Source organism: Canis lupus, chromosome 4 (assembly GCF_003254725.2).
Source record: "Canis lupus dingo isolate Sandy chromosome 4, ASM325472v2, whole genome shotgun sequence".
NCBI classification, from domain to species: domain Eukaryota; kingdom Metazoa; phylum Chordata; class Mammalia; order Carnivora; family Canidae; genus Canis; species Canis lupus.
This window is the reverse complement of record NC_064246.1, coordinates 53,165,700-53,183,451: the sequence shown is the minus strand read 5'-3', so window position 1 is coordinate 53,183,451 and position 17,752 is coordinate 53,165,700. Positions and strand designations below refer to the sequence as shown.

Below are 17,752 nucleotides of genomic sequence, written 5' to 3'. Positions count from 1 at the left end.
CTGCCCTTAGCCCCGGGCAAGGGACCCCATGCCCGGGACCCTAAAATTTAGCGGCTCCACAAATCACAAACCCATCCACAAATATATATATTAAAGAACACAGGTGGGGGCACCCGGGTGGCTTAGGCAGTTAAGTGTCTGACTTTGGCTTAGGTCATGATCTCAGGGTCCTGGATCAAGCCCCTCATCGGGCCCCCTACTGAGCAGGAGTCTGCTTCTTCCTCTCCCTCTGCCCCCTCTCCCCTGCTTGTGTTCTCTCTCTCTTCTTTCTCTCTCTCTCAAATAAATAAAATCAGAGAGAAAGGAAGGAAGGAAGGAAGGAAGAAAGAGAAAGAAAGAAAGAAAGAAAGAAAGAAAGAAAGAAAGAAAGAAAGAAAGAAAGAAAGAAAGAAGAAAGAAAGAAAGAAAGAAAGAAAGAAAGAAGAAAGAAAGAAAGAAAGAAAGAAAGAAAGAAAGAAAGAAAGAAAGAAAGAAAGAAAGAAAGAAAGAAAGAAAGATAGATGTACATTTGTCTCTCAAGATCTGGGCTCAGCTCTGTCACGATGTGACTATAATCTAAACATCCTCTCTTGTGCTTATGATTTAAAAAGCCCAGGCCAGAAAGAAAGACCACAAATCTTTTGTTCTATGTCCTTGGAACAAACTCAGAGACTGAAGGTAGTGAGTGTTTGCGGTTGGTACTTCCACCAGCCTCAGAGATGGACATGTTTTGTAGCATGTGTTAGATCCAAGCAGCAGAAATACTCAGGAGAAAGAAAAGACCAATTAAATTATCTTGTCCAGTCCTCCTTCTCAGGTAGCATGGATGCTTCTTTAATGAACTGTCATTTCTGATCACCCAGTTTCTGGCTTCTCTGTGTTCCAATTCATACAGGACTTGGAGGTACTCACTTCCTGTGAACTCTGGTGCCACATCCCTCCAAAGTAAGAGGTAGATCTGGGTGCATTGTGTCCCCATGAACTTGGATGTGGAATGTTAGTAATATCTGTGATTCCCTTTCCCCCTTCCTTACCTAACTTGCCCCCAACCCCATGGTGTCTCTCTCTCTCTCACACACACACACACAGAGAGAGAGAGAGAGAGAGAGAGAGAGAGAAGCTGTCTCATTGACAAATGAGGAAACTGTTTCTCCTGGAGAGTAAGTGATTTGTTTAAAGTCACCCAGAAAGTGAGGGGGAGCCGCATGCTGGGAGAACCCATCCTTTGCGTCCCAGCCAGAGGCCATAAGTTGAGGTTGGAGAAGGATGGCGGGGAGGATAGGCTGGGGGCAGAGCCTGTTTACTTCCAGTTCCTTCGCTAGTTGGCACCTCGGGGGGAAGTTTTTCAGAGTATCTAAAATATGGGTAATAAAATATTTTTCTATTCCTGTACCAAATGTTAACATTAAGGGAACCTGGTGACAGGTCTATGGGAACTTTCTGTATGATTTCTGTAACTCCTTTGTGAATCTAAAGTTGTTTTATAACCAAAAGGTTTTTTGTTTGTTTGGTTGGTTGTTTTTTTTTTTTTTTTTATTCATGAAAGACAGAGAGAAAGAGAGAGAGGCACAGGCAGAGGCACAGGCAGAGGGAGAAGCAGGCTTCCCACAACGTGCCTGATACGGGATTCTATTCCGGATCCCGGGATCATGCCCTGAGCCAAAGGCAGATGCTCAACCACTGAGCCACCCAGGTGTCCCCAAAAGGTTTTCTTAAAGTACTTTTTTTCCCCCATCTGTACCATGGAGAGAGTAATGGTCCCTACCTCGTAGGAGGCTCAAATGATATAATGTCTGTATAGGTTTTAGTACAGGGTCTGTCCCATAGTGAAGACTCCATAAGTAATTATTTTTAAAAGCTACCTCCTCCAGGAGGTGGTGACCACCATTGCCAGAACTGGCCACTGTTTCCTTGGTGGTCCTATGTCTTCACTACTCAGGAGCAGGAGTGTATTTCAGTCTAAAATGCTAGGCCTGTTCGTGTGGCCACTGGGAACATTCTCTTGCTTGCTCTTCACTCTTCCACTTCCTAGCTGGGAAACCCAGTAAGTTACTTGATCGCACTGCGCCTTAGTTTCCTTTCTGTAAATAATGAAAAATACGTACTGCACACGGTTGTCCTGAGGATTAAATGAACAGGGATTTTTCAGCACTAATAACGGCACCTGGCCTCTAGTAAGCACTACAAGTGTTTTTAAGGTCCAACACAGTGTTTCTCTAATTTATTTTTACTATTACCCATAGTAGTAACTATACTTTCCATAACTAGTTTTTTTTTCAGGGTGATTTGGAAGACACCAGCTTCTAGAGAGTAGATCCTATTTTGTTTTTCTCATTAATATATAAGGTTCTCCAGGGACAGAGAGTATATCTGACTCCTGTGGGTCTCCAATCGCTTGGAAGGAGAATTTTACTTCTCTCATTCAATTTGCCAAACTTCTGTCATCCATTCATTGCGCGTACAGGTACTGGCCGTTTATTCAGCGCCTGCTACTAAGTGTCTGTTGTGCACCAGCGTCCAGCACACATCAGATCTACGTTGAATGAGTGAACAAGGCGGGCAGGCAGGGAAGTCGGAGGCCAGGAAGGCAGGCAGGCGGCAAAACACCAGGGGCTCCCCTCCCCCCCGGGGCTGCAGTCGGCCCCCACGTTCCCACTGCGCCTCGGCCAGGCAATGTCCCCCTCTGCCACCTCGGGACGCAGCCCTGTGACCCGCGCAGCTGGTGCAGTCCCTCGAGGCGGAGGGGCGGCGCCGGGAGCCCCGCGCCCTCGCCTGGGCCCTGGGGAGCCCCGCAGCCTCCGCACCCCGGAGCCGCGCGCCCCTCTGCGGGCATCTGGAGCGCGGGGCCCCCGGCCCGGGGAGTCGCCCAGGACGCGGGGTGACTCCTCCCCGGGGACCGTCCCCTCCGGGGCGCGTCATTCTCTCCACCCCTGGGGCCGACCCGGCTGCTTCTCGCACGCGGGGCGAGTCGCGGCCACCTGCTCGGAGCCGGGGCGCCGGGAGCCGGGGAGCCGGGCGCAGGCGGCGGCGCGGGGGCGGCGCGCAGGGCCCATGGAGCGGCCGGCGGGCAACGCCAGCTGCCAGAACGGTGCGTGCGGGGGCGGGGACGGGGTTCTGGCCCCTTCCCCAACCTGGAGCCGGGCAGCTGGGGGGGTGCGCCGGAGGGGGACAGCGCGCGGAGGGGGGCGGGGCAGCCAGAGGGGGCTCCCCCGGCTCTTCCTTCTGTACAGTTGCCGCAGGTTCAAGCACCTGCCCGGTCCGGCTGCTGCCTGGGGCCCGCCAAAGCTGAGGGAGGGGGCGCAGAGCCTCACCCCAAACCCACGCACCCCGGATAAGCAAGGACCCGGAGCTTTACTGGAGGGATTCCTACCAGGCACCGGGTGGCAGACTGGGCCCTTTACCTACATTATCTCATTTAACCCTTAACTCTAGAGGGCAGGTGGGTATTATTACCTTGCTGCCTCCTTTCTGGAGAGAAAGAAACCGGGGTTCTGAAAAGCCTGATAATTTGCTCAAGCTCCTGCAGTGGGGGAAGTGGATATAAAACTAGATCGGATTCTAAACCCCGTACCCCCACCGCTATGCTTCCTCTTGGTATGTCTCCACTTCGCTACTCCCTCTTAAAATTGAGCGGCTGATCAGATAGCCTTGTTTCTCGAACTTCTTTTCTCTAGTGAAGTGTTCAGAGCCAGCTCTTTGGGTGTTGGCTGGCTTTGGCGTCCAACAATGCAGTCCATTTTCAGCCTCACCTTCCCCTGGGGAAGAATTCATGCCCTGGTCCTCGCATATTCTGGAACAGAAGTGGGGCTCACCAGGCCCAACACCCATTTGTCTAATGAGCATCCTCCTCGGAATTGGATTTTCTTTGGCCACCATCCCGCTCTCCTTTTCTTTTTGTCTTCATGGGAAAACTCAATTCAGGGGAGGGTGCTGTGCCCTTGGGTGCCTCAGGCCTCCCCAAAACAGGCAAGCTCACTGTTTGGCTCCACCTCTGGAGATGCACCTTCAGGATGGTAGGTGAAGGGGGTGGGAATGGGATTGGCCTTCCTCTTGGGAGTCACCTTCCTTGGCCCATGTCCTAGCTCTGGCTCATTTCCTGAGTTCAGGGAACTCCCCAGACTCGACTGTCTGAACTGAAGAACAGCTGTGAGAGGTCAGACCAAATCTGATTAGGGTTGGCAATGGCTTTTTGTCTTACCCTTTCTTGATTGTGACACAGGTGTCAGGAAGAGGCATCTCCCATTGCAAAAGACACATGGATGTCCCCTGGTGGGTTCCAGGTCCAGCTCTGCTACTGGGTTTTTGTGAGACTCAAAGAAGTCCTTCCCCTTCTCAGGGCCTCAGTTCTCCTGCCTGCAAGTAAGAGAGTTAGGCAGGCTGTCTTCTCGGGATTCTCCCAGCACCATTGTTCTGAGCTTCTGTGCCATAGAAGAAAGGTCAACATTGCCCTGACTCTATTCCACCAAGATGCCACTCTCTGATCCAGATACGCCAGTGCCAGAGCTGCATGACCGTGGACTTTGGGGCACACCTGGTGCTGTAGTGGCCTGTAGTTCTAACTGGTCTGAGGAGAAGTGCCTGGCCCAGGCGTACATCCCTGGCACAGGAGCCTGTAGTTTTGTGACCCACAGTTTGAGAAAAATCAGAAGGTTTTCACAAACTCAAATGCCTACAGAGGCTGAGCACATAACCAAAATGGATGAAGGGACCCTGGTACAGACTTTGGGGGAATTTCAAAGAGCCTGTCCTCAGGGGGCAACCACTCTCAGCTGCAATCAGTTGTTGGCTCTGGGAAGGTGAACTTGATAAGGTCAATGGAGGCAGCTCAAAAGCTGAGTTTTCATGGAAAATCCGATTTGAAATGTTGGTAATGAATTCAGAATTTGTAACAACCCGCAAGAGGCCAGATGAACCACCCACCCCACCCCCACCCTTGCTGCCTGCTCCGTGGGTTGTGTGTAGCAGTGAAGAGCAGGCCTTTGGCGTCACATGGACTTGGGAACAGTTTGGCTTCCCGTTTGCCACCAGTGCAGTCTTGTTCAGCTCACCAAATGTACTAGGGCCCCAGTTTCTTCAACTAAAACCCTGCACATGATCACTGTGCCATTTCCATGACAGAAATGCTCATGGAAAGCCTGAGAGTAGAGGATCATGTGAGGGATAATTGGCTGTGCTTTATGGTGCTTTACTGAACTTGAGCCACTTAACTCCTCTGGCTGAGGATCTGCCCCTCAGACCCAAGTCTGTCCTATGGTCCTTGGTGTTTGTGCCCAGAAGAGCCAGCAAGGGTTTGCAGGTTCTGGGGCATGAGGGCTGATTCTGACTCTCAGGATCTCTAGAACTTGGAAAGCAAGCTAAAGAAGATTCTACGTGGCGTCATAGGGACACCGATCCCTCTGAGGCTTCAAGGAGGCCCCAGCCACAGACCATGGGCACCAGAGATCTTAGAATAAGGCCCGGAAATGGTCAGCTCTAACCAACAGTCTGCTTATATTTCGTTATCTTCAGGCCTGGAAGGGGCTGTGGGCTCTCTAGCCTCACTCCTTCATGTTAACGTCAGGAGTGTCCACTAAGGCTGGAGGTAGGGATATGGAAGTGAAGAGGCCTCTTGGCGGGGAAAATACCTGTGTGATCCTGAGCTGTTGGAGGTCCAGGGGCTGGGAGGGGATTCCTGGGAAATGCGGGAGGTTGGATTCGGTGATGCCTGAGAACTTGGAGGAGACTTCTTGGTGTGTGGAGCATCGGTACACCTTAGTGGTTATGTGCTGGAGTCCTGGAGTCAGACAGTCTGTGTTCTTAGGCAAGGTGCCTGACCTTTCATGACCTCTATGTCTCATCTATGAAATGAGAATTCAAGATGGCACTTATCTGACAGATGGTTATAAAAATTGGATGAGTTCATGCAAATGAAACCCCTAGCCTGGGGTAAGCACCCCGTGAATCTCTGTTATTGTTGGGCTGAGGCCCATTGTGCAGACAGAGGCCCACTGCCACTAAAGTATGGGATCTGAAACACTAGCCAATTCTAATATTTTGCAAGCATGCAGATGCCCCCAACATGACTCTCTTATCATGGTCTTCCCATCCAGGTTCCCTGATCAGCCTATACTGCTCCTCTCAACAAGTCCTGTGCCAGATCGTCAGTGACCTCAGCACCCCAGTGCCCAGCAATGTCACCTCTCACACCTGGAAGGAGAGGTTCAGGGAGAACTATAGCTTCTACATTGGCCTGGGCCTGGCCTTCTTGTCCAGCTTCCTCATTGGCAGCAGCGTCATCCTCAAGAAGAAAGGCCTTCAGCGACTGGTGGCCTCCGGGGCCACGCGGGCTGGTAGGTCCTTGTAGGGAAGGTGGGCATGGGGTGCTAGACGGCTGAGCCCCCAGCCAGCTCCATGAATCTCCTTTACAGGGGGCCTCTGCGGCAGCTGGAGAGCCTGGCCTACATGGTCACAAAAGGCTCCTTGTCAACCCCACTGGGAATCCAATCCACCAACAGGAGACCTTCTTTTAAAATCCAACATTTCTGGAGAACTTTAAGATCAGTTAATTGAGGGTACAGATGAGGAAAAGTCTCAGGGCTAAGAATCAGAAACCCCAGATCTAGTCCCGTTCTTTTTCTTACAAGCTGTGTCATTATAGGCAAGCCCCAACTTTCCTGCAAAATGGGAATGCAAACACCTCTGACCAGGACATCGTCACACACCAGTGTGCCCTCACAGCCTCTCAGATGGAGCCCCCTTACAGGCTACAAAAGAATTATTGAGTCACTGTCCACAAGAGATTTGTTTGTTTGGAAATAAGGTATATATCTATGAACCCATTTTGAAGAAAAGGAATCATGTTAAAGAATTTGTTCATTTAATTATCATTTACCATATACCTGTTGTATGCCAGGTCCATGCTGGACCTGGGGACACAGTGTCCCATGGGGGCATTGATCATGTAGGAGAGTCAACAGGCAATTGTTCCAGAATGTGTGACGTGCTGTCTATCATGGGGAAAATACAGAACACTTTGGGAATATTTGGAGTGCATGTAATGCCCAGGCTTGGAAGGTTAGGGGAGCTTTTCTATAAGAGGTGATCCGGAAGGTGGGACTTAAACAATGAGATGGCAAGATGAAGGGGAAAAGAGGAAGATGTGGTGTTCCAGGCAGAAAGAACAGCATGTGCAAAGGCCCAGAGGTGAGAGAGCATGAGTGAAGCTGAAAGAGTTCAGGCTGGTTGGAGCACAGGGCAGTGGAAAGAGTTGGGGGAGGGGCCAGATCTCGAAGGGTCTTAGGAGCTGTGCCACAGGGTTTGGGTGCAACTGTAAGTGACAAAGGTTTTACACAGGAGAAAGACAGTTCAATTTAGGATCTGAAAAGATTCCTGGTTGCTGGGTGGGCAATGGATTAGGGGACAAGACTGGCACCTAGGAGACCAGTTAGGGAAGAGAGACAGCAGAACTTGGGCCAGGGGAGTTGCAGTGGGAACGGAGACAGTGGGGAGTCCAGAGATAGCCTTCGAAGGTAGAACTTACTGGGCTTGGTGTTGACTGGCTCCAAGGGGAGGGTACAGACAGAGGCGAGACTGACTCAGCTTTCTCACTTGAGCAACTGGGGAGATGAGGGTGCTGTTTTCAGAGATGAAGAATTCAGGACGAGCAGGTTTATGGGAAGATGATGGTTCAAGTTGGGACGTGTTCAGTTTAGTGTTCTGTGGGACACTGCTTTGGAAGCACACTCCCCAGGTTCCAATTCCAGCTCTTTAATTCCTGGTGATGTGATCCTGGACAGGGGAAGTGTCTCAGTCTCCTCATCTGTAAAATGGGGTTCTGAACAGTTCCAGCCATTAGGATTATTGAGAAGAAAGGGAGCATGTTGGGATCCCTGGGTGGCGCAGCGGTTTGGCGCCTGCCTTTGGCCCGGGGTGCGATCCTGGAAACCTGGGATCGAGTCCCACATTGGGCTCCCTGCATGGAGCCTGCTTCTCCCTCTGCCTGTGTCTCTGCCTCTCTGTCTCTCTCTGTGTAACTATCATGAATAAATCAATAAAATCTTTAAAAAAAAAAAGATAGGGAGCATGTTTACCAAGAGGCTTGGGACAGAGTCAGCACGAGTATCGGCACTACTGTTAATCTAAGTGAAGGGCCAAGCAGACAGTTGGATACCCAGCTCTAGAGCCAGGTGCCACCTAAATGGAGAGCTGGGAGGAGCGGGGAGGAAGTCAGGATCAGTGGTCTTTTCTGCTCTGTCCTTTACCTCTGGACAAGTGTTTGAAAGTCTACCGTGTGAACCAAGCAAACACAATTCCAGGCCTCATACTGCCTCCATTTTAGTGGGAGAAATGCCAGAAAATAAATACATGAACTCAAATTATAAATGAGTGTCATTAGGGAGAAGATTTGGGTGTGATGAAGGAGAATCCCAAGGGGGAAATAACAGAGATAGGGAGTCAGGGAGGGCATTTCAAGGGAAGCAACATTCGAGCAAAGTCCTGGTAGAGAGTGTAGATAGAAGTAAATGTTGTTAAGAAGACTTTCCCCAACACAGAAAAGCACATGCAAGGGTCCTAAGGCCAAAAAGAGCTCATCATTTTGGAGGAACTAAAAGAAAACCTGAGTGGCTAGATAGTAATGACAAGTATGGCAAGAGATGCCTTTGGAAACATGAACAGGGTCAAAACTATGAACTGGCTTGTTGAGGATTTTGGTCTTTATCCCAAGAGTATTTGGAAGCCATTGGCCTGCTACAAACTGAGGAGTAACAATATGATTTACATTCTTAAGAGACCATTGGTTGCTATGAGGAAATGGGTTATAAAGGGATGATGAGAGTGTAACCAGATGAACCATAGGAGGCTATTGCCTCACACTGGGCCAGAGGTGGTTGTGCCTTGGAATCGGGGTGGCGAGATGGTAGTGGAGTGGACACATGTGAGATGCTCTTTGGAGAGGGAATCAGCAGGATGGATGGAATTCAGAAGGTAGAGGAGTAGGAGAGTCAAGGGTAGTTTCCTGGTTTCTGGCTTAAGCAACGAGGTACATAGAGGTGCCACTTACTGAGTTTCATTTGGTAGATGGGTGGGGAGCATTTAGAATCAAGAGTTCTATTTAGGACAGAGTTTGGGATGCCTGTGAGAGATCCAGGAGATGTCAAGTAAGCAATCGGATGTACATCGAAAGGCTCAGTATACATATGTGACACTCATGTAAAGATGGTATTTAAAACTTTGAGAATGGATAAATTCACCCAGGAAGGGACCCAGAGGCAAGCCCAGAGGACTAACCACAGTGAACATGTATTTAACACTTCGAGATTAGGGAGTGAAGGTAGACATAGGAAAGGTGCCTGAGAAAGCATGGCCAAGCTCTAACTTTGTGTCCATTCTTTTCTACAGTGGACGGAGGGTATGGCTACCTGAAGGATGCAATGTGGTGGGCTGGATTCCTCACCAGTAAGTGGGTTCTTTCCTAACGACACTGACCCGTTGAGGGTAGAGGCGGAGATGAAAGGAGAGGTGGATGCGTTTTTTCTGTCTTCATTGCACAAAGTGTGAATCTGAGGCCCAGATTCTCAAGGGGGAAATCCTTGGCATCTTTGCAGGCAGAGCATTTTCTGTATATATCAGATCACATTCTCCACCCAAAGTTGGTCAGTCCTTCAGCCAGGAAACACGTATTCCCAGCGGGGTTTGTAGAGAGCTGCTAATGATAAAGGTGTAATTTCTCAACTTCCCTTGACATGGAGAGAGTCATCACTGCCGGTTGGAGTCTGTTGGGACTTCCACATGGTAGAGGCTGGGTCTCCTCAGCCAGTTTTCCCATTCCACAGGCAATGTGTTGGCTCACTTAGAACCAGGCTGGTCTGCCACTTATGGTTTCCTTAAATTTGCACATTCACACATTTCCCTGGCTTTCCACCCATCCTGTCTGGCTTTCAAAACCCTAATTCTTTTGAATGGAAATTTAGCCAGCTTTCTATTTATAAGTCAGGTCCCAGTCCTAGCCAGGGCTATCACATTCATCTTCTACTTTCAAAGGGCACACCCAGGTCATTCTCTACAGGAGAGACAGGAAATGCACTTGTAGGAGGAGTCTGCAAACTGGAAACTCAAAGGTGGAGAATTCGGCTACTTGGGAATGTCATACTTTCTCACCACCTGCCCACCGGTCTAGGCTAGACACAGTTCCTCTGCGACAGATGGCTCATGACCAACTGCTACTTGGAGAATCAGTAACTAAATGTTTCTTTATTTGGTAATTAACACTTTCTAGAACTTATAGATCCAGACCAAACATTGGCAGTCCCCAAGGTACACTCAACTGTGACCTGAACTAGAAGCCAGGATGCCTCAAGAACAAGAAGGCATCCTTCCACAAACTTGTCACGTGACCTTCGACACTAGGTCTCACTCGCCTATCTTTAAAATGGAAGGATTTGATCAGGCTGGTCTGGACCTGACCTTCTGACCAGATTCACCAGGGGGAAAGAGTAAGGATCAAGACTTGAGGGAATGCTGGCCTGGGATTCTGTGAACGGTTGATCACTGAATGATGCTGTCTCTGCCCAGGTTAATTTGGGCTGCAGATGGTTCATTGAAACCACGCTAGCCTGTTTTCTCTCTTTATTTCCTAGTGGCTGCTGGAGAAGTCGCCAACTTTGGGGCCTATGCATTTGCTCCTGCAACAGTCGTCACACCTTTGGGAGCACTGAGTGTCCTCATAAGGTTGTTGTCACCTCTCACGCTGTCTCTGCCTCCTTCCTATATTCAGTTTGTTGAGGGCTAGATCTGCAAGTGGGGTCAACTGCCACTTGCAACCAGGGACCTGAGTTGGTTCCAGCTCCCAGAGAGAGGCACCGTGCTGATCAGAGCCCCTGATCCTTGGATTGTTTGCAGCCACCTGTTCTAGCATCCCCTCAAATGACTGGCCAATAGCGGGGCAGACCAAGCCCAAGCTGGTTGTAAGGGCTTCCACTGCCACCATGTTGAATGTCTCATGTCAGTCTTTTGGTGTCTCAGTGGACACAACATGCAAGTTGAGAAGCATGAGCTGGAGACCAGCGCTCCCTGAGTTCTAACCTTAAGCTCTGCCACTTAGTATCTATATTACCATGGGCCAGTCACTTCACTACTCTAAGCCTCAACTTCCCCATCTGCTCAGTGGGGATGCTAATAACCCCTACCTGAAGGCATTGCTTCAAGAACGAAATGTGTGTGCTTCCCATTGCCCCATTCTTCTTGAACTATGAGCATAGTTCCTCTGTGGGGGTCTTGGAGCCCCATTTGAAGCTGGCTGTGATTATTGGCTTAACCTGGGAGCCTAGGTATATTACAGCCAACCATACCCAGCCCCCATAATTCCCTGTTTTGTTTTATCCTCTTGATGACAATTTTGTAACATTTACACAATCAAAACCAAACAGAACCATGACTCACATTACACAGTTGGCTGATGAAGCTGTGATACCACTATCACATATCTGATTAATGTACAAATCCCCACTCCCAGGAAGTTGGGAGAGGTAGGAAATCCTCCATCATGTGACCTCAGCCTGGGCTAATGTCCCCAGACTCTCCTGAATGCAAATGTTTGTGGTAGTTTTAGAGGATAGATGGAATACAGTCAAAGGAGCTTGGACATCAATCCCTTCTCTCTCGATACCTTAAACAAGAATTTTGGGGGAGTAATTCAGTCCTGGATCAGCCAAATGCTTTTTACCCTAAGCTAATGTTCCCTTTATAAAGAAACAGAAACCTGCCCTGTGAGCATACCTGTCCTGCCCAATTTGCCTCCCTTCTTCCCCTACCTCTGCCACCTCATCTGAGAATGTGAGGAGAATGAAAATGGTATCACTAGCAAGAAACTGGAGGTGTTCGGGCCAGAAAAGAGAAAACTCAGGGAAGTCATAGGAATTCTCTTCAATGAGGTATAGAGGAAAACCCATAGGCTTTATAATTAGACAGAAATTCAGCTAAAATCCTGGCCCTGCTACTCACCTGTTGTATAACCTTGCCTAGTTATGTTAACTTCTACAAGACTCAGTTTTCTCATCTATAAAATGAGGATAGTATATTTTACTTCTCGAAGAGTTGTGGGATGTTAATGAAATATAATAAGTAGAAAATTTGTAGCATAATACCTAATACATAATACATGCCCAAGACGTAGTGCCTGTAATTGTCATTATAGTTGTTTATATTATTGGATACAAATGGAAGAAGGAATCGATGTGTTCTGTATGACTCAAGGAATAGGAATAGGATAATGAGTAGAAGTTGTCATATTTTTGGTGACCAGAATAAGTCTATAATAGATTCACTTGCCTTGGGAAGGGGTGAGTTGCTTGCCATCAGAGGTATACAAGCCAAGCCTGACAGCAATCTGTTCATAATGTTAAGGGAAGATGTGCTCATCGGGTGGGAAGTTAGACAAGAATGCCTCGAAGGGCTTTTCTGACCTTCTATTTAGGGAGGCTTTTTGTCTCTAAAATGAAAGAAGTCCACATGTATGTCGATTCCTCCGGCACACGCTGGAACCCTCCCATCAAGTTTCTATTTCAAACACTTTGAGGAGGGGTGTGGTGAGTCCTGACCTGTTCTTCTCCATGAATGCTTGCTCAGCCCCCTTTCCCCTTCAGGACACTGGGGCAGGCACGGCTGCTAATCCCTCTCTCCCATTTCCACATGCAGTGCCATCCTGTCCTCCTACTTCCTGGGAGAGAGTCTGAATCTGCTGGGGAAGCTGGGCTGTGTGATCTGTGTGGCCGGCAGCACAGTGATGGTGATACACGCCCCTGAGGAAGAGAAGGTCGCCACCGTAGTTGAGATGGCTGCCAAGATGAAAGACACAGGTAGGCTCCAAGGCCCTGTGAGCTGGCAGGCACTGGGGGATGAGCCACAGGGAAGGCCTAGCTGCGTGCTGACCATGCCAGGTGCTGCCACCAGGAGGAGAAGAAAGCCAATGAAGGAGAGGTGGGGGGGCTGGTCCCAGGGTTAGCTCACAGGCTTCCCAGCCTGCTGTGTATTGATTGATGCCATTTATCGTGTGTTTATTATGGGCCAGGCGTGGTTCTAAATACATTCTATGCCTTGTCCTGGCCTGTTCAGGCTGCTATAACAGAGTACCATAGACTGGGTGGCTTATAAACAACAGAATTTTCCTTCTTACAGTTCTAGAGGCCAGGAAGTCCAAGATCAAGGCCCTGGTAGATTTGGTTCCCAAATGGCCATCTTCTCTCAGTGTCCTCACATGGTGGAAGGGGTGGGGGAGCTCTCTGGGGTCCCTTTTATAGGGATACTAACCCCATTCATGGGGGCACCCCCTCATGACCTAAATCACCTTCCAAGGGCCTCTGTCCAAACACCATCACACTGGGGATGAGTGGGGGGACGACGTAGTCTTGTAGCGTGTATTATCTCATTTAATCCCCCCAAAAAAGATCTATGAGGAAGGTCCTCTTATTAGCCCTGTTTTACAAATGAGGAAATGGAAGTCTTGTGGTGTAATTAATCCCCTGCCCGAATTATTAAGAAGTTGTCACGTGGGACTGGAACTCAGGTCTGTCTGACTTCAGAGCCCAACCCTTAGTGCTAATATCTCATTACCGTGGGTGGAGGGCTCTAGAAACTACTTGCATCCTCTACAGCTCCAATTATCTATTTTCCACCCCTCCTGAAGGGTACATCGTGTTTGCTGTGCTTCTGCTGGTGCTGTGCCTCATCCTCATCTTCGTCATCGCCCCCCGCTATGGACAAAGGAATATCCTCGTTTACATCATCATCTGCTCTGTGATCGGGGCCTTCTCCGTGTCTGCTGTCAAGGGTCTGGGCATCACCATAAAGAACTTCTTCCAGGGGATGCCAGTTGTGCGGCACCCCCTCCCCTACATTCTGTCCCTCATCCTGGCACTTTCTCTCAGCACTCAGGTCAACTTCCTCAACAGGGCGCTAGACATTTTTAATACCTCCTTGGTGTTCCCCATCTACTATGTCTTTTTCACCACGGTGGTGGTTACCTCCTCCATCATCCTCTTCAAGGAATGGTACAGCATGTCTGCAGTGGACATTGTGGGCACCCTCTCTGGCTTTGTCACCATCATTCTGGGTGTGTTCATGCTTCACGCTTTTAAAGACCTGGACATCAGCCAGACCAGCTTGCCCCACATGCACAAAAACCCAACCCCATCTCCCACCCCTGAGCCCACTGTCATTCGACTAGAAGACAAGAATGTCCTTGTGGATAATATAGAACTTTCCAGCACCCCATCACCAGAAGAGAAGCCCAAAGTATTTATAATCCATTCTTAAGGCTTGGAATACATGAGTGAGGAGATGAGCTCTACGGTACAGCCTGACCTCTCAAGTTCAGAGGCACCTGGTCATTTTCACCACAACTGTTACCAATGGGCTCTCTTCTCTTGAGATGTTCGTTTATACCTCATCACTGTTTCCAGAAGGAAAATCCCTACCCAGTGAGTGGTGGCGGCAGAACTTCATGGATACAGCCTCAGTGACCAAATACCCTACTTTCTGTTGGTGCCAGCAGGTCCCCTGGACCTCCCTTCCCACTTGTTTCCTCAGCGCCATCTTCGTGTTGTTGAGAAGAAGAGAGAATTTGACCCGTTGAATGTAGCAGAGGCCAAGAACTTCCCTGAGATGCTGGTTGTCAGGAAATCCCTAGCACTAGTTCTCCTGAGACTGAATCCCCTTCCTCGGCCCAAGGACGAACTGCAGCTGCTTCCCACTCCCAGAGGCCCAGAGAGCAATTCATCATGCCTCCCCATCCAGAGCCAACAATTAATGTGGGACGTCTTGCTGCTTTTGCCACTTCCTCTTTGGAGACAAAAGCATGACCTCAGCTGACCTTCTTACTGTGAAAGCCACCTGATGTCTCAGGGAACATTTCTACCAGCCCCGTTCCCCGAGCGCTCCAGCCTGGAGGTCACCATCTTAGTTTCTGTCCACTCCACTCCATCCCCCACCTCCTTCCGTCTCTCTCTATATCCTAAGGAGTCGTCATTGGGACATTCAGGCAATTACCTTAGGACTCAAAACAAAATGACAAGAACACAACAAAAGATACTCCACAGCCATGCTCTGCTGGTCCAACCCAGTGTTTCATTTCTCTGGAAAGAGAACAGCATTTTCAGTGCTTTTAAAAGTAGTCTGGCTGTCAAGCTAGCATTTGGCAGAATGAACTTTCCTTTTCCTCAAGGAGTAAACCAAAATAGGATCTGGGGAGATGGCGAGAAGGAGGAGCCGAGTCAGGATTTGGCAGAATGCAGCCATAGGCCTCTAGAAACCTGGGGCTGACTCCTGTGTTTACTCTGATGCCCAACCAAGAACCCGGGTGGAAAGGGCTCTGGGTAGTTTCTGGACTGTAATGGCCTTAGAGGCTTGAGCAGTAGGATCAGCTCTGAACTTCAGTGACCAAGTGGGGTGTAAGCTTGGCGTGGGGGGAGTTCTGGCTGTTGATCAGATTGCCGCCAAGTCCCCGACACCCTGAGAAACAGCAGGTCGTGACTGCTCCAACACCATCTGTTTTGGGGACTGTCTTTAGTCTCCTCACATTGGCCAGAAGCATTCAAAAAACAAGAGCAGCTGGAGAAAGATGATTTCCTTCCTGCCTTCTTTCTGGCTCCAGGATATGGGAGTTGGTAGACACACCGTTGGAAGGGAAGGAAGAGAGCCAGTGTATCTATAAAGAGGGAAGGCTTGGTCCTCAGCCCCCAAATGGGTGCAGAGCCTCCCCTTATAACCCCAAAACTGTGTTCCACGCCCTAAGCACAGCCAAACCTGGGCCAGACTCTTGCTGGCCTTGATGCTCCAAGGGCCCGTCTGACTGACAGGCTGGCTTCTTGCACCTCCAGCCTCAAATCCCTGGCTTTTAATGAATGTGTATTTCTGTCTGTAACTAAAATCAATGCAATATGTTGGATCTTGAGAATGGCAGTAATCTAAGGGCCCTGAGAGTGTGGGCTGCAGGGTCAAGAATAAAGACCTCTGACCATGTTTACTTGATACTTGTGTCTTGGCCTTCCTTGGACATGGAACAATTAAACTGGTTTGTCTGGTGCTGGGGGGTTGGTCCCTGATCTCTGGAGGGATGCGGCTGCCAAGAGAGTCCTTATGGTAGTGTTCACAGCCACACCCTCACTGCAGTGGGAAAGGCTGTTTTGGGAATATCAGTTGAAGATACTCATCCCTGGTCAATGCCTGGGCCCCGTACTGGGAGCCAGGCACAGTACTTAGAGCTTCCTGTGAATTCTTTAAGTCCTCACAAATCCCCAAGGTAGATACATTTTTAATCTCCATTTTATATATGCGGAAAGGGTCTCAGGGAGGTTAAGTAATCGCCCAAGGTGACACAGCCAGGAAGAATCAAAGTTGCTCTCTGGCTCTAAGCCTATAGTCTGAACCACCAGTCAACATGTCTCTCCAAAGGACTAAACTAAGTCTGGCATTACTTTCTTTTCTTTTCTTGTGATCCGTGCTGTTTTCCCTGTCTGGTTATAAGCCCCATGGGAGTTGGTCTTTATTTGCTGCTTATTCTCAATGCCCAACGCATAGTTGGCACTCATAAAAACATTTATTGAATATGGAACAATACTGTTCCTATAGTCCTTCTTTGCCCAAATTCTCTTGGTGGCCAGCTCTCAATCCAGAGCAGATCTTAATAAAACCCTGGCAAGTGCAGCAGAACCACACTAAAACTCACATAGTCAGCAGTTTCTGAGCACTTAGCTTGTGCCAGGCACAGGTGGGTGCTTTCATGTGGAATATTTCACCGATGAGCACAACACTTTTGAGGTAGGTATTCCCACTGTGTAGTGAAAAGAGGCTCAGGGTTCTGGAATTCATCCACTCTCACGCATCTAGTAAGCAGCAGAGCTGTGATTGGATCCAGGTCTGTCCGACCAGGCTTTGTGTGATATGTTGCTGACCAATCAAGGACTGTCAGCCCAGAGACTGGCTGGCAGGGTAGACACAGTGGCTAGTTTAAATGAAGGGTGTTTGGGAAGGGGCTAGTTTCATGAGCAGGCATTTTTATAGTCAAAGCATTTGTGTTTGATGCCTTTGATACCCTTCAGCAATCTCAAAACCCCTGAGAAGTTAGAAAAATATAATCAGATACCAAAGACTTCTCAGGGCTTATGTGATGATTGATCACTCACATAAAGATAGTAGCATACAATGCCAGCATACGTTAAATACTGGGTAAATGTTACCTCCTCTCATGGTTATTATGATTCCCAATTAGAGAACCTCAAAATAGAGGGGATCAAATGAGAGGAGGGTGGGGTCCTATTGTGGACTGGAAGGCACTAATAGGCGTGAGCTATTATCACACAGGGCTCTGGAGTCAGAAAGCCTACCCAATCCTAACCGTGGCTGTGCACCTGCCCACCCAGCCCGACAGACCTTGAGCACGTCTCTCCCCACTCAGAAGTGCATGTTACTTAGCAAGAAGATGAGGAGGCGAACACAGGATCTCGTCTGTCTCCTAAACATGAGAGTGTAGCCCTTTCCACCTGGGTTCTCTGATAGCAGAGAATCCCAGGATCATTCATGCCTTTCATGATCCAAGACCTAACTAAACTAGACCAGCCTATGTCCAGGTACAAAGACAAACACCCCACCTTGACTGGTCACGGGAAAACCCAGGGCTTTTCTGTGGCTTCAGGTCTTCCACTATGGCCTGACAGGCAGGCTGCCAGTCATTTGTGGGAACTCTTCTGAGGAGTTCTCATGGGATGGATCCCATCCAGGCTGAGCAGTGGGAGATTAAAAC

At 49.0% G+C, this 17,752-nt stretch overlaps 1 protein-coding gene across 1 annotated transcript; it reads left to right on the top strand.

Annotated features, from left to right (window-relative positions):
• Nucleotides 1–2,791: 2,791 nt before the first annotated feature.
• On the top strand, nucleotides 2,792–15,981 carry NIPAL4 (NIPA like domain containing 4). The gene is made up of 6 exons (XM_025434907.3): nucleotides 2,792–3,067; nucleotides 6,069–6,308; nucleotides 9,358–9,414; nucleotides 10,596–10,686; nucleotides 12,652–12,812; nucleotides 13,640–15,981. Exons 1-6 carry the CDS (start codon nucleotides 3,031–3,033, stop codon nucleotides 14,266–14,268), a joined length of 1,215 nt encoding a protein of 404 aa, XP_025290692.1. The 5' UTR covers nucleotides 2,792–3,030; the 3' UTR covers nucleotides 14,269–15,981.
• Nucleotides 15,982–17,752: the final 1,771 nt, after the last annotated feature.

Coding starts and splice junctions, on each gene's coding strand:
- NIPAL4 (XM_025434907.3), top strand. CDS start 3,031: ATGGAGCGGCCGGCGGGCAACGCCAGCTGCCAGAACG. Junction 10,687..12,651: donor GCACTGAGTGTCCTCATAAG/GTTGTTGTCACC, acceptor TTCCACATGCAG/TGCCATCCTGTCCTCCTACT. Junction 12,813..13,639: donor TGCCAAGATGAAAGACACAG/GTAGGCTCCAAG, acceptor CCCCTCCTGAAG/GGTACATCGTGTTTGCTGTG.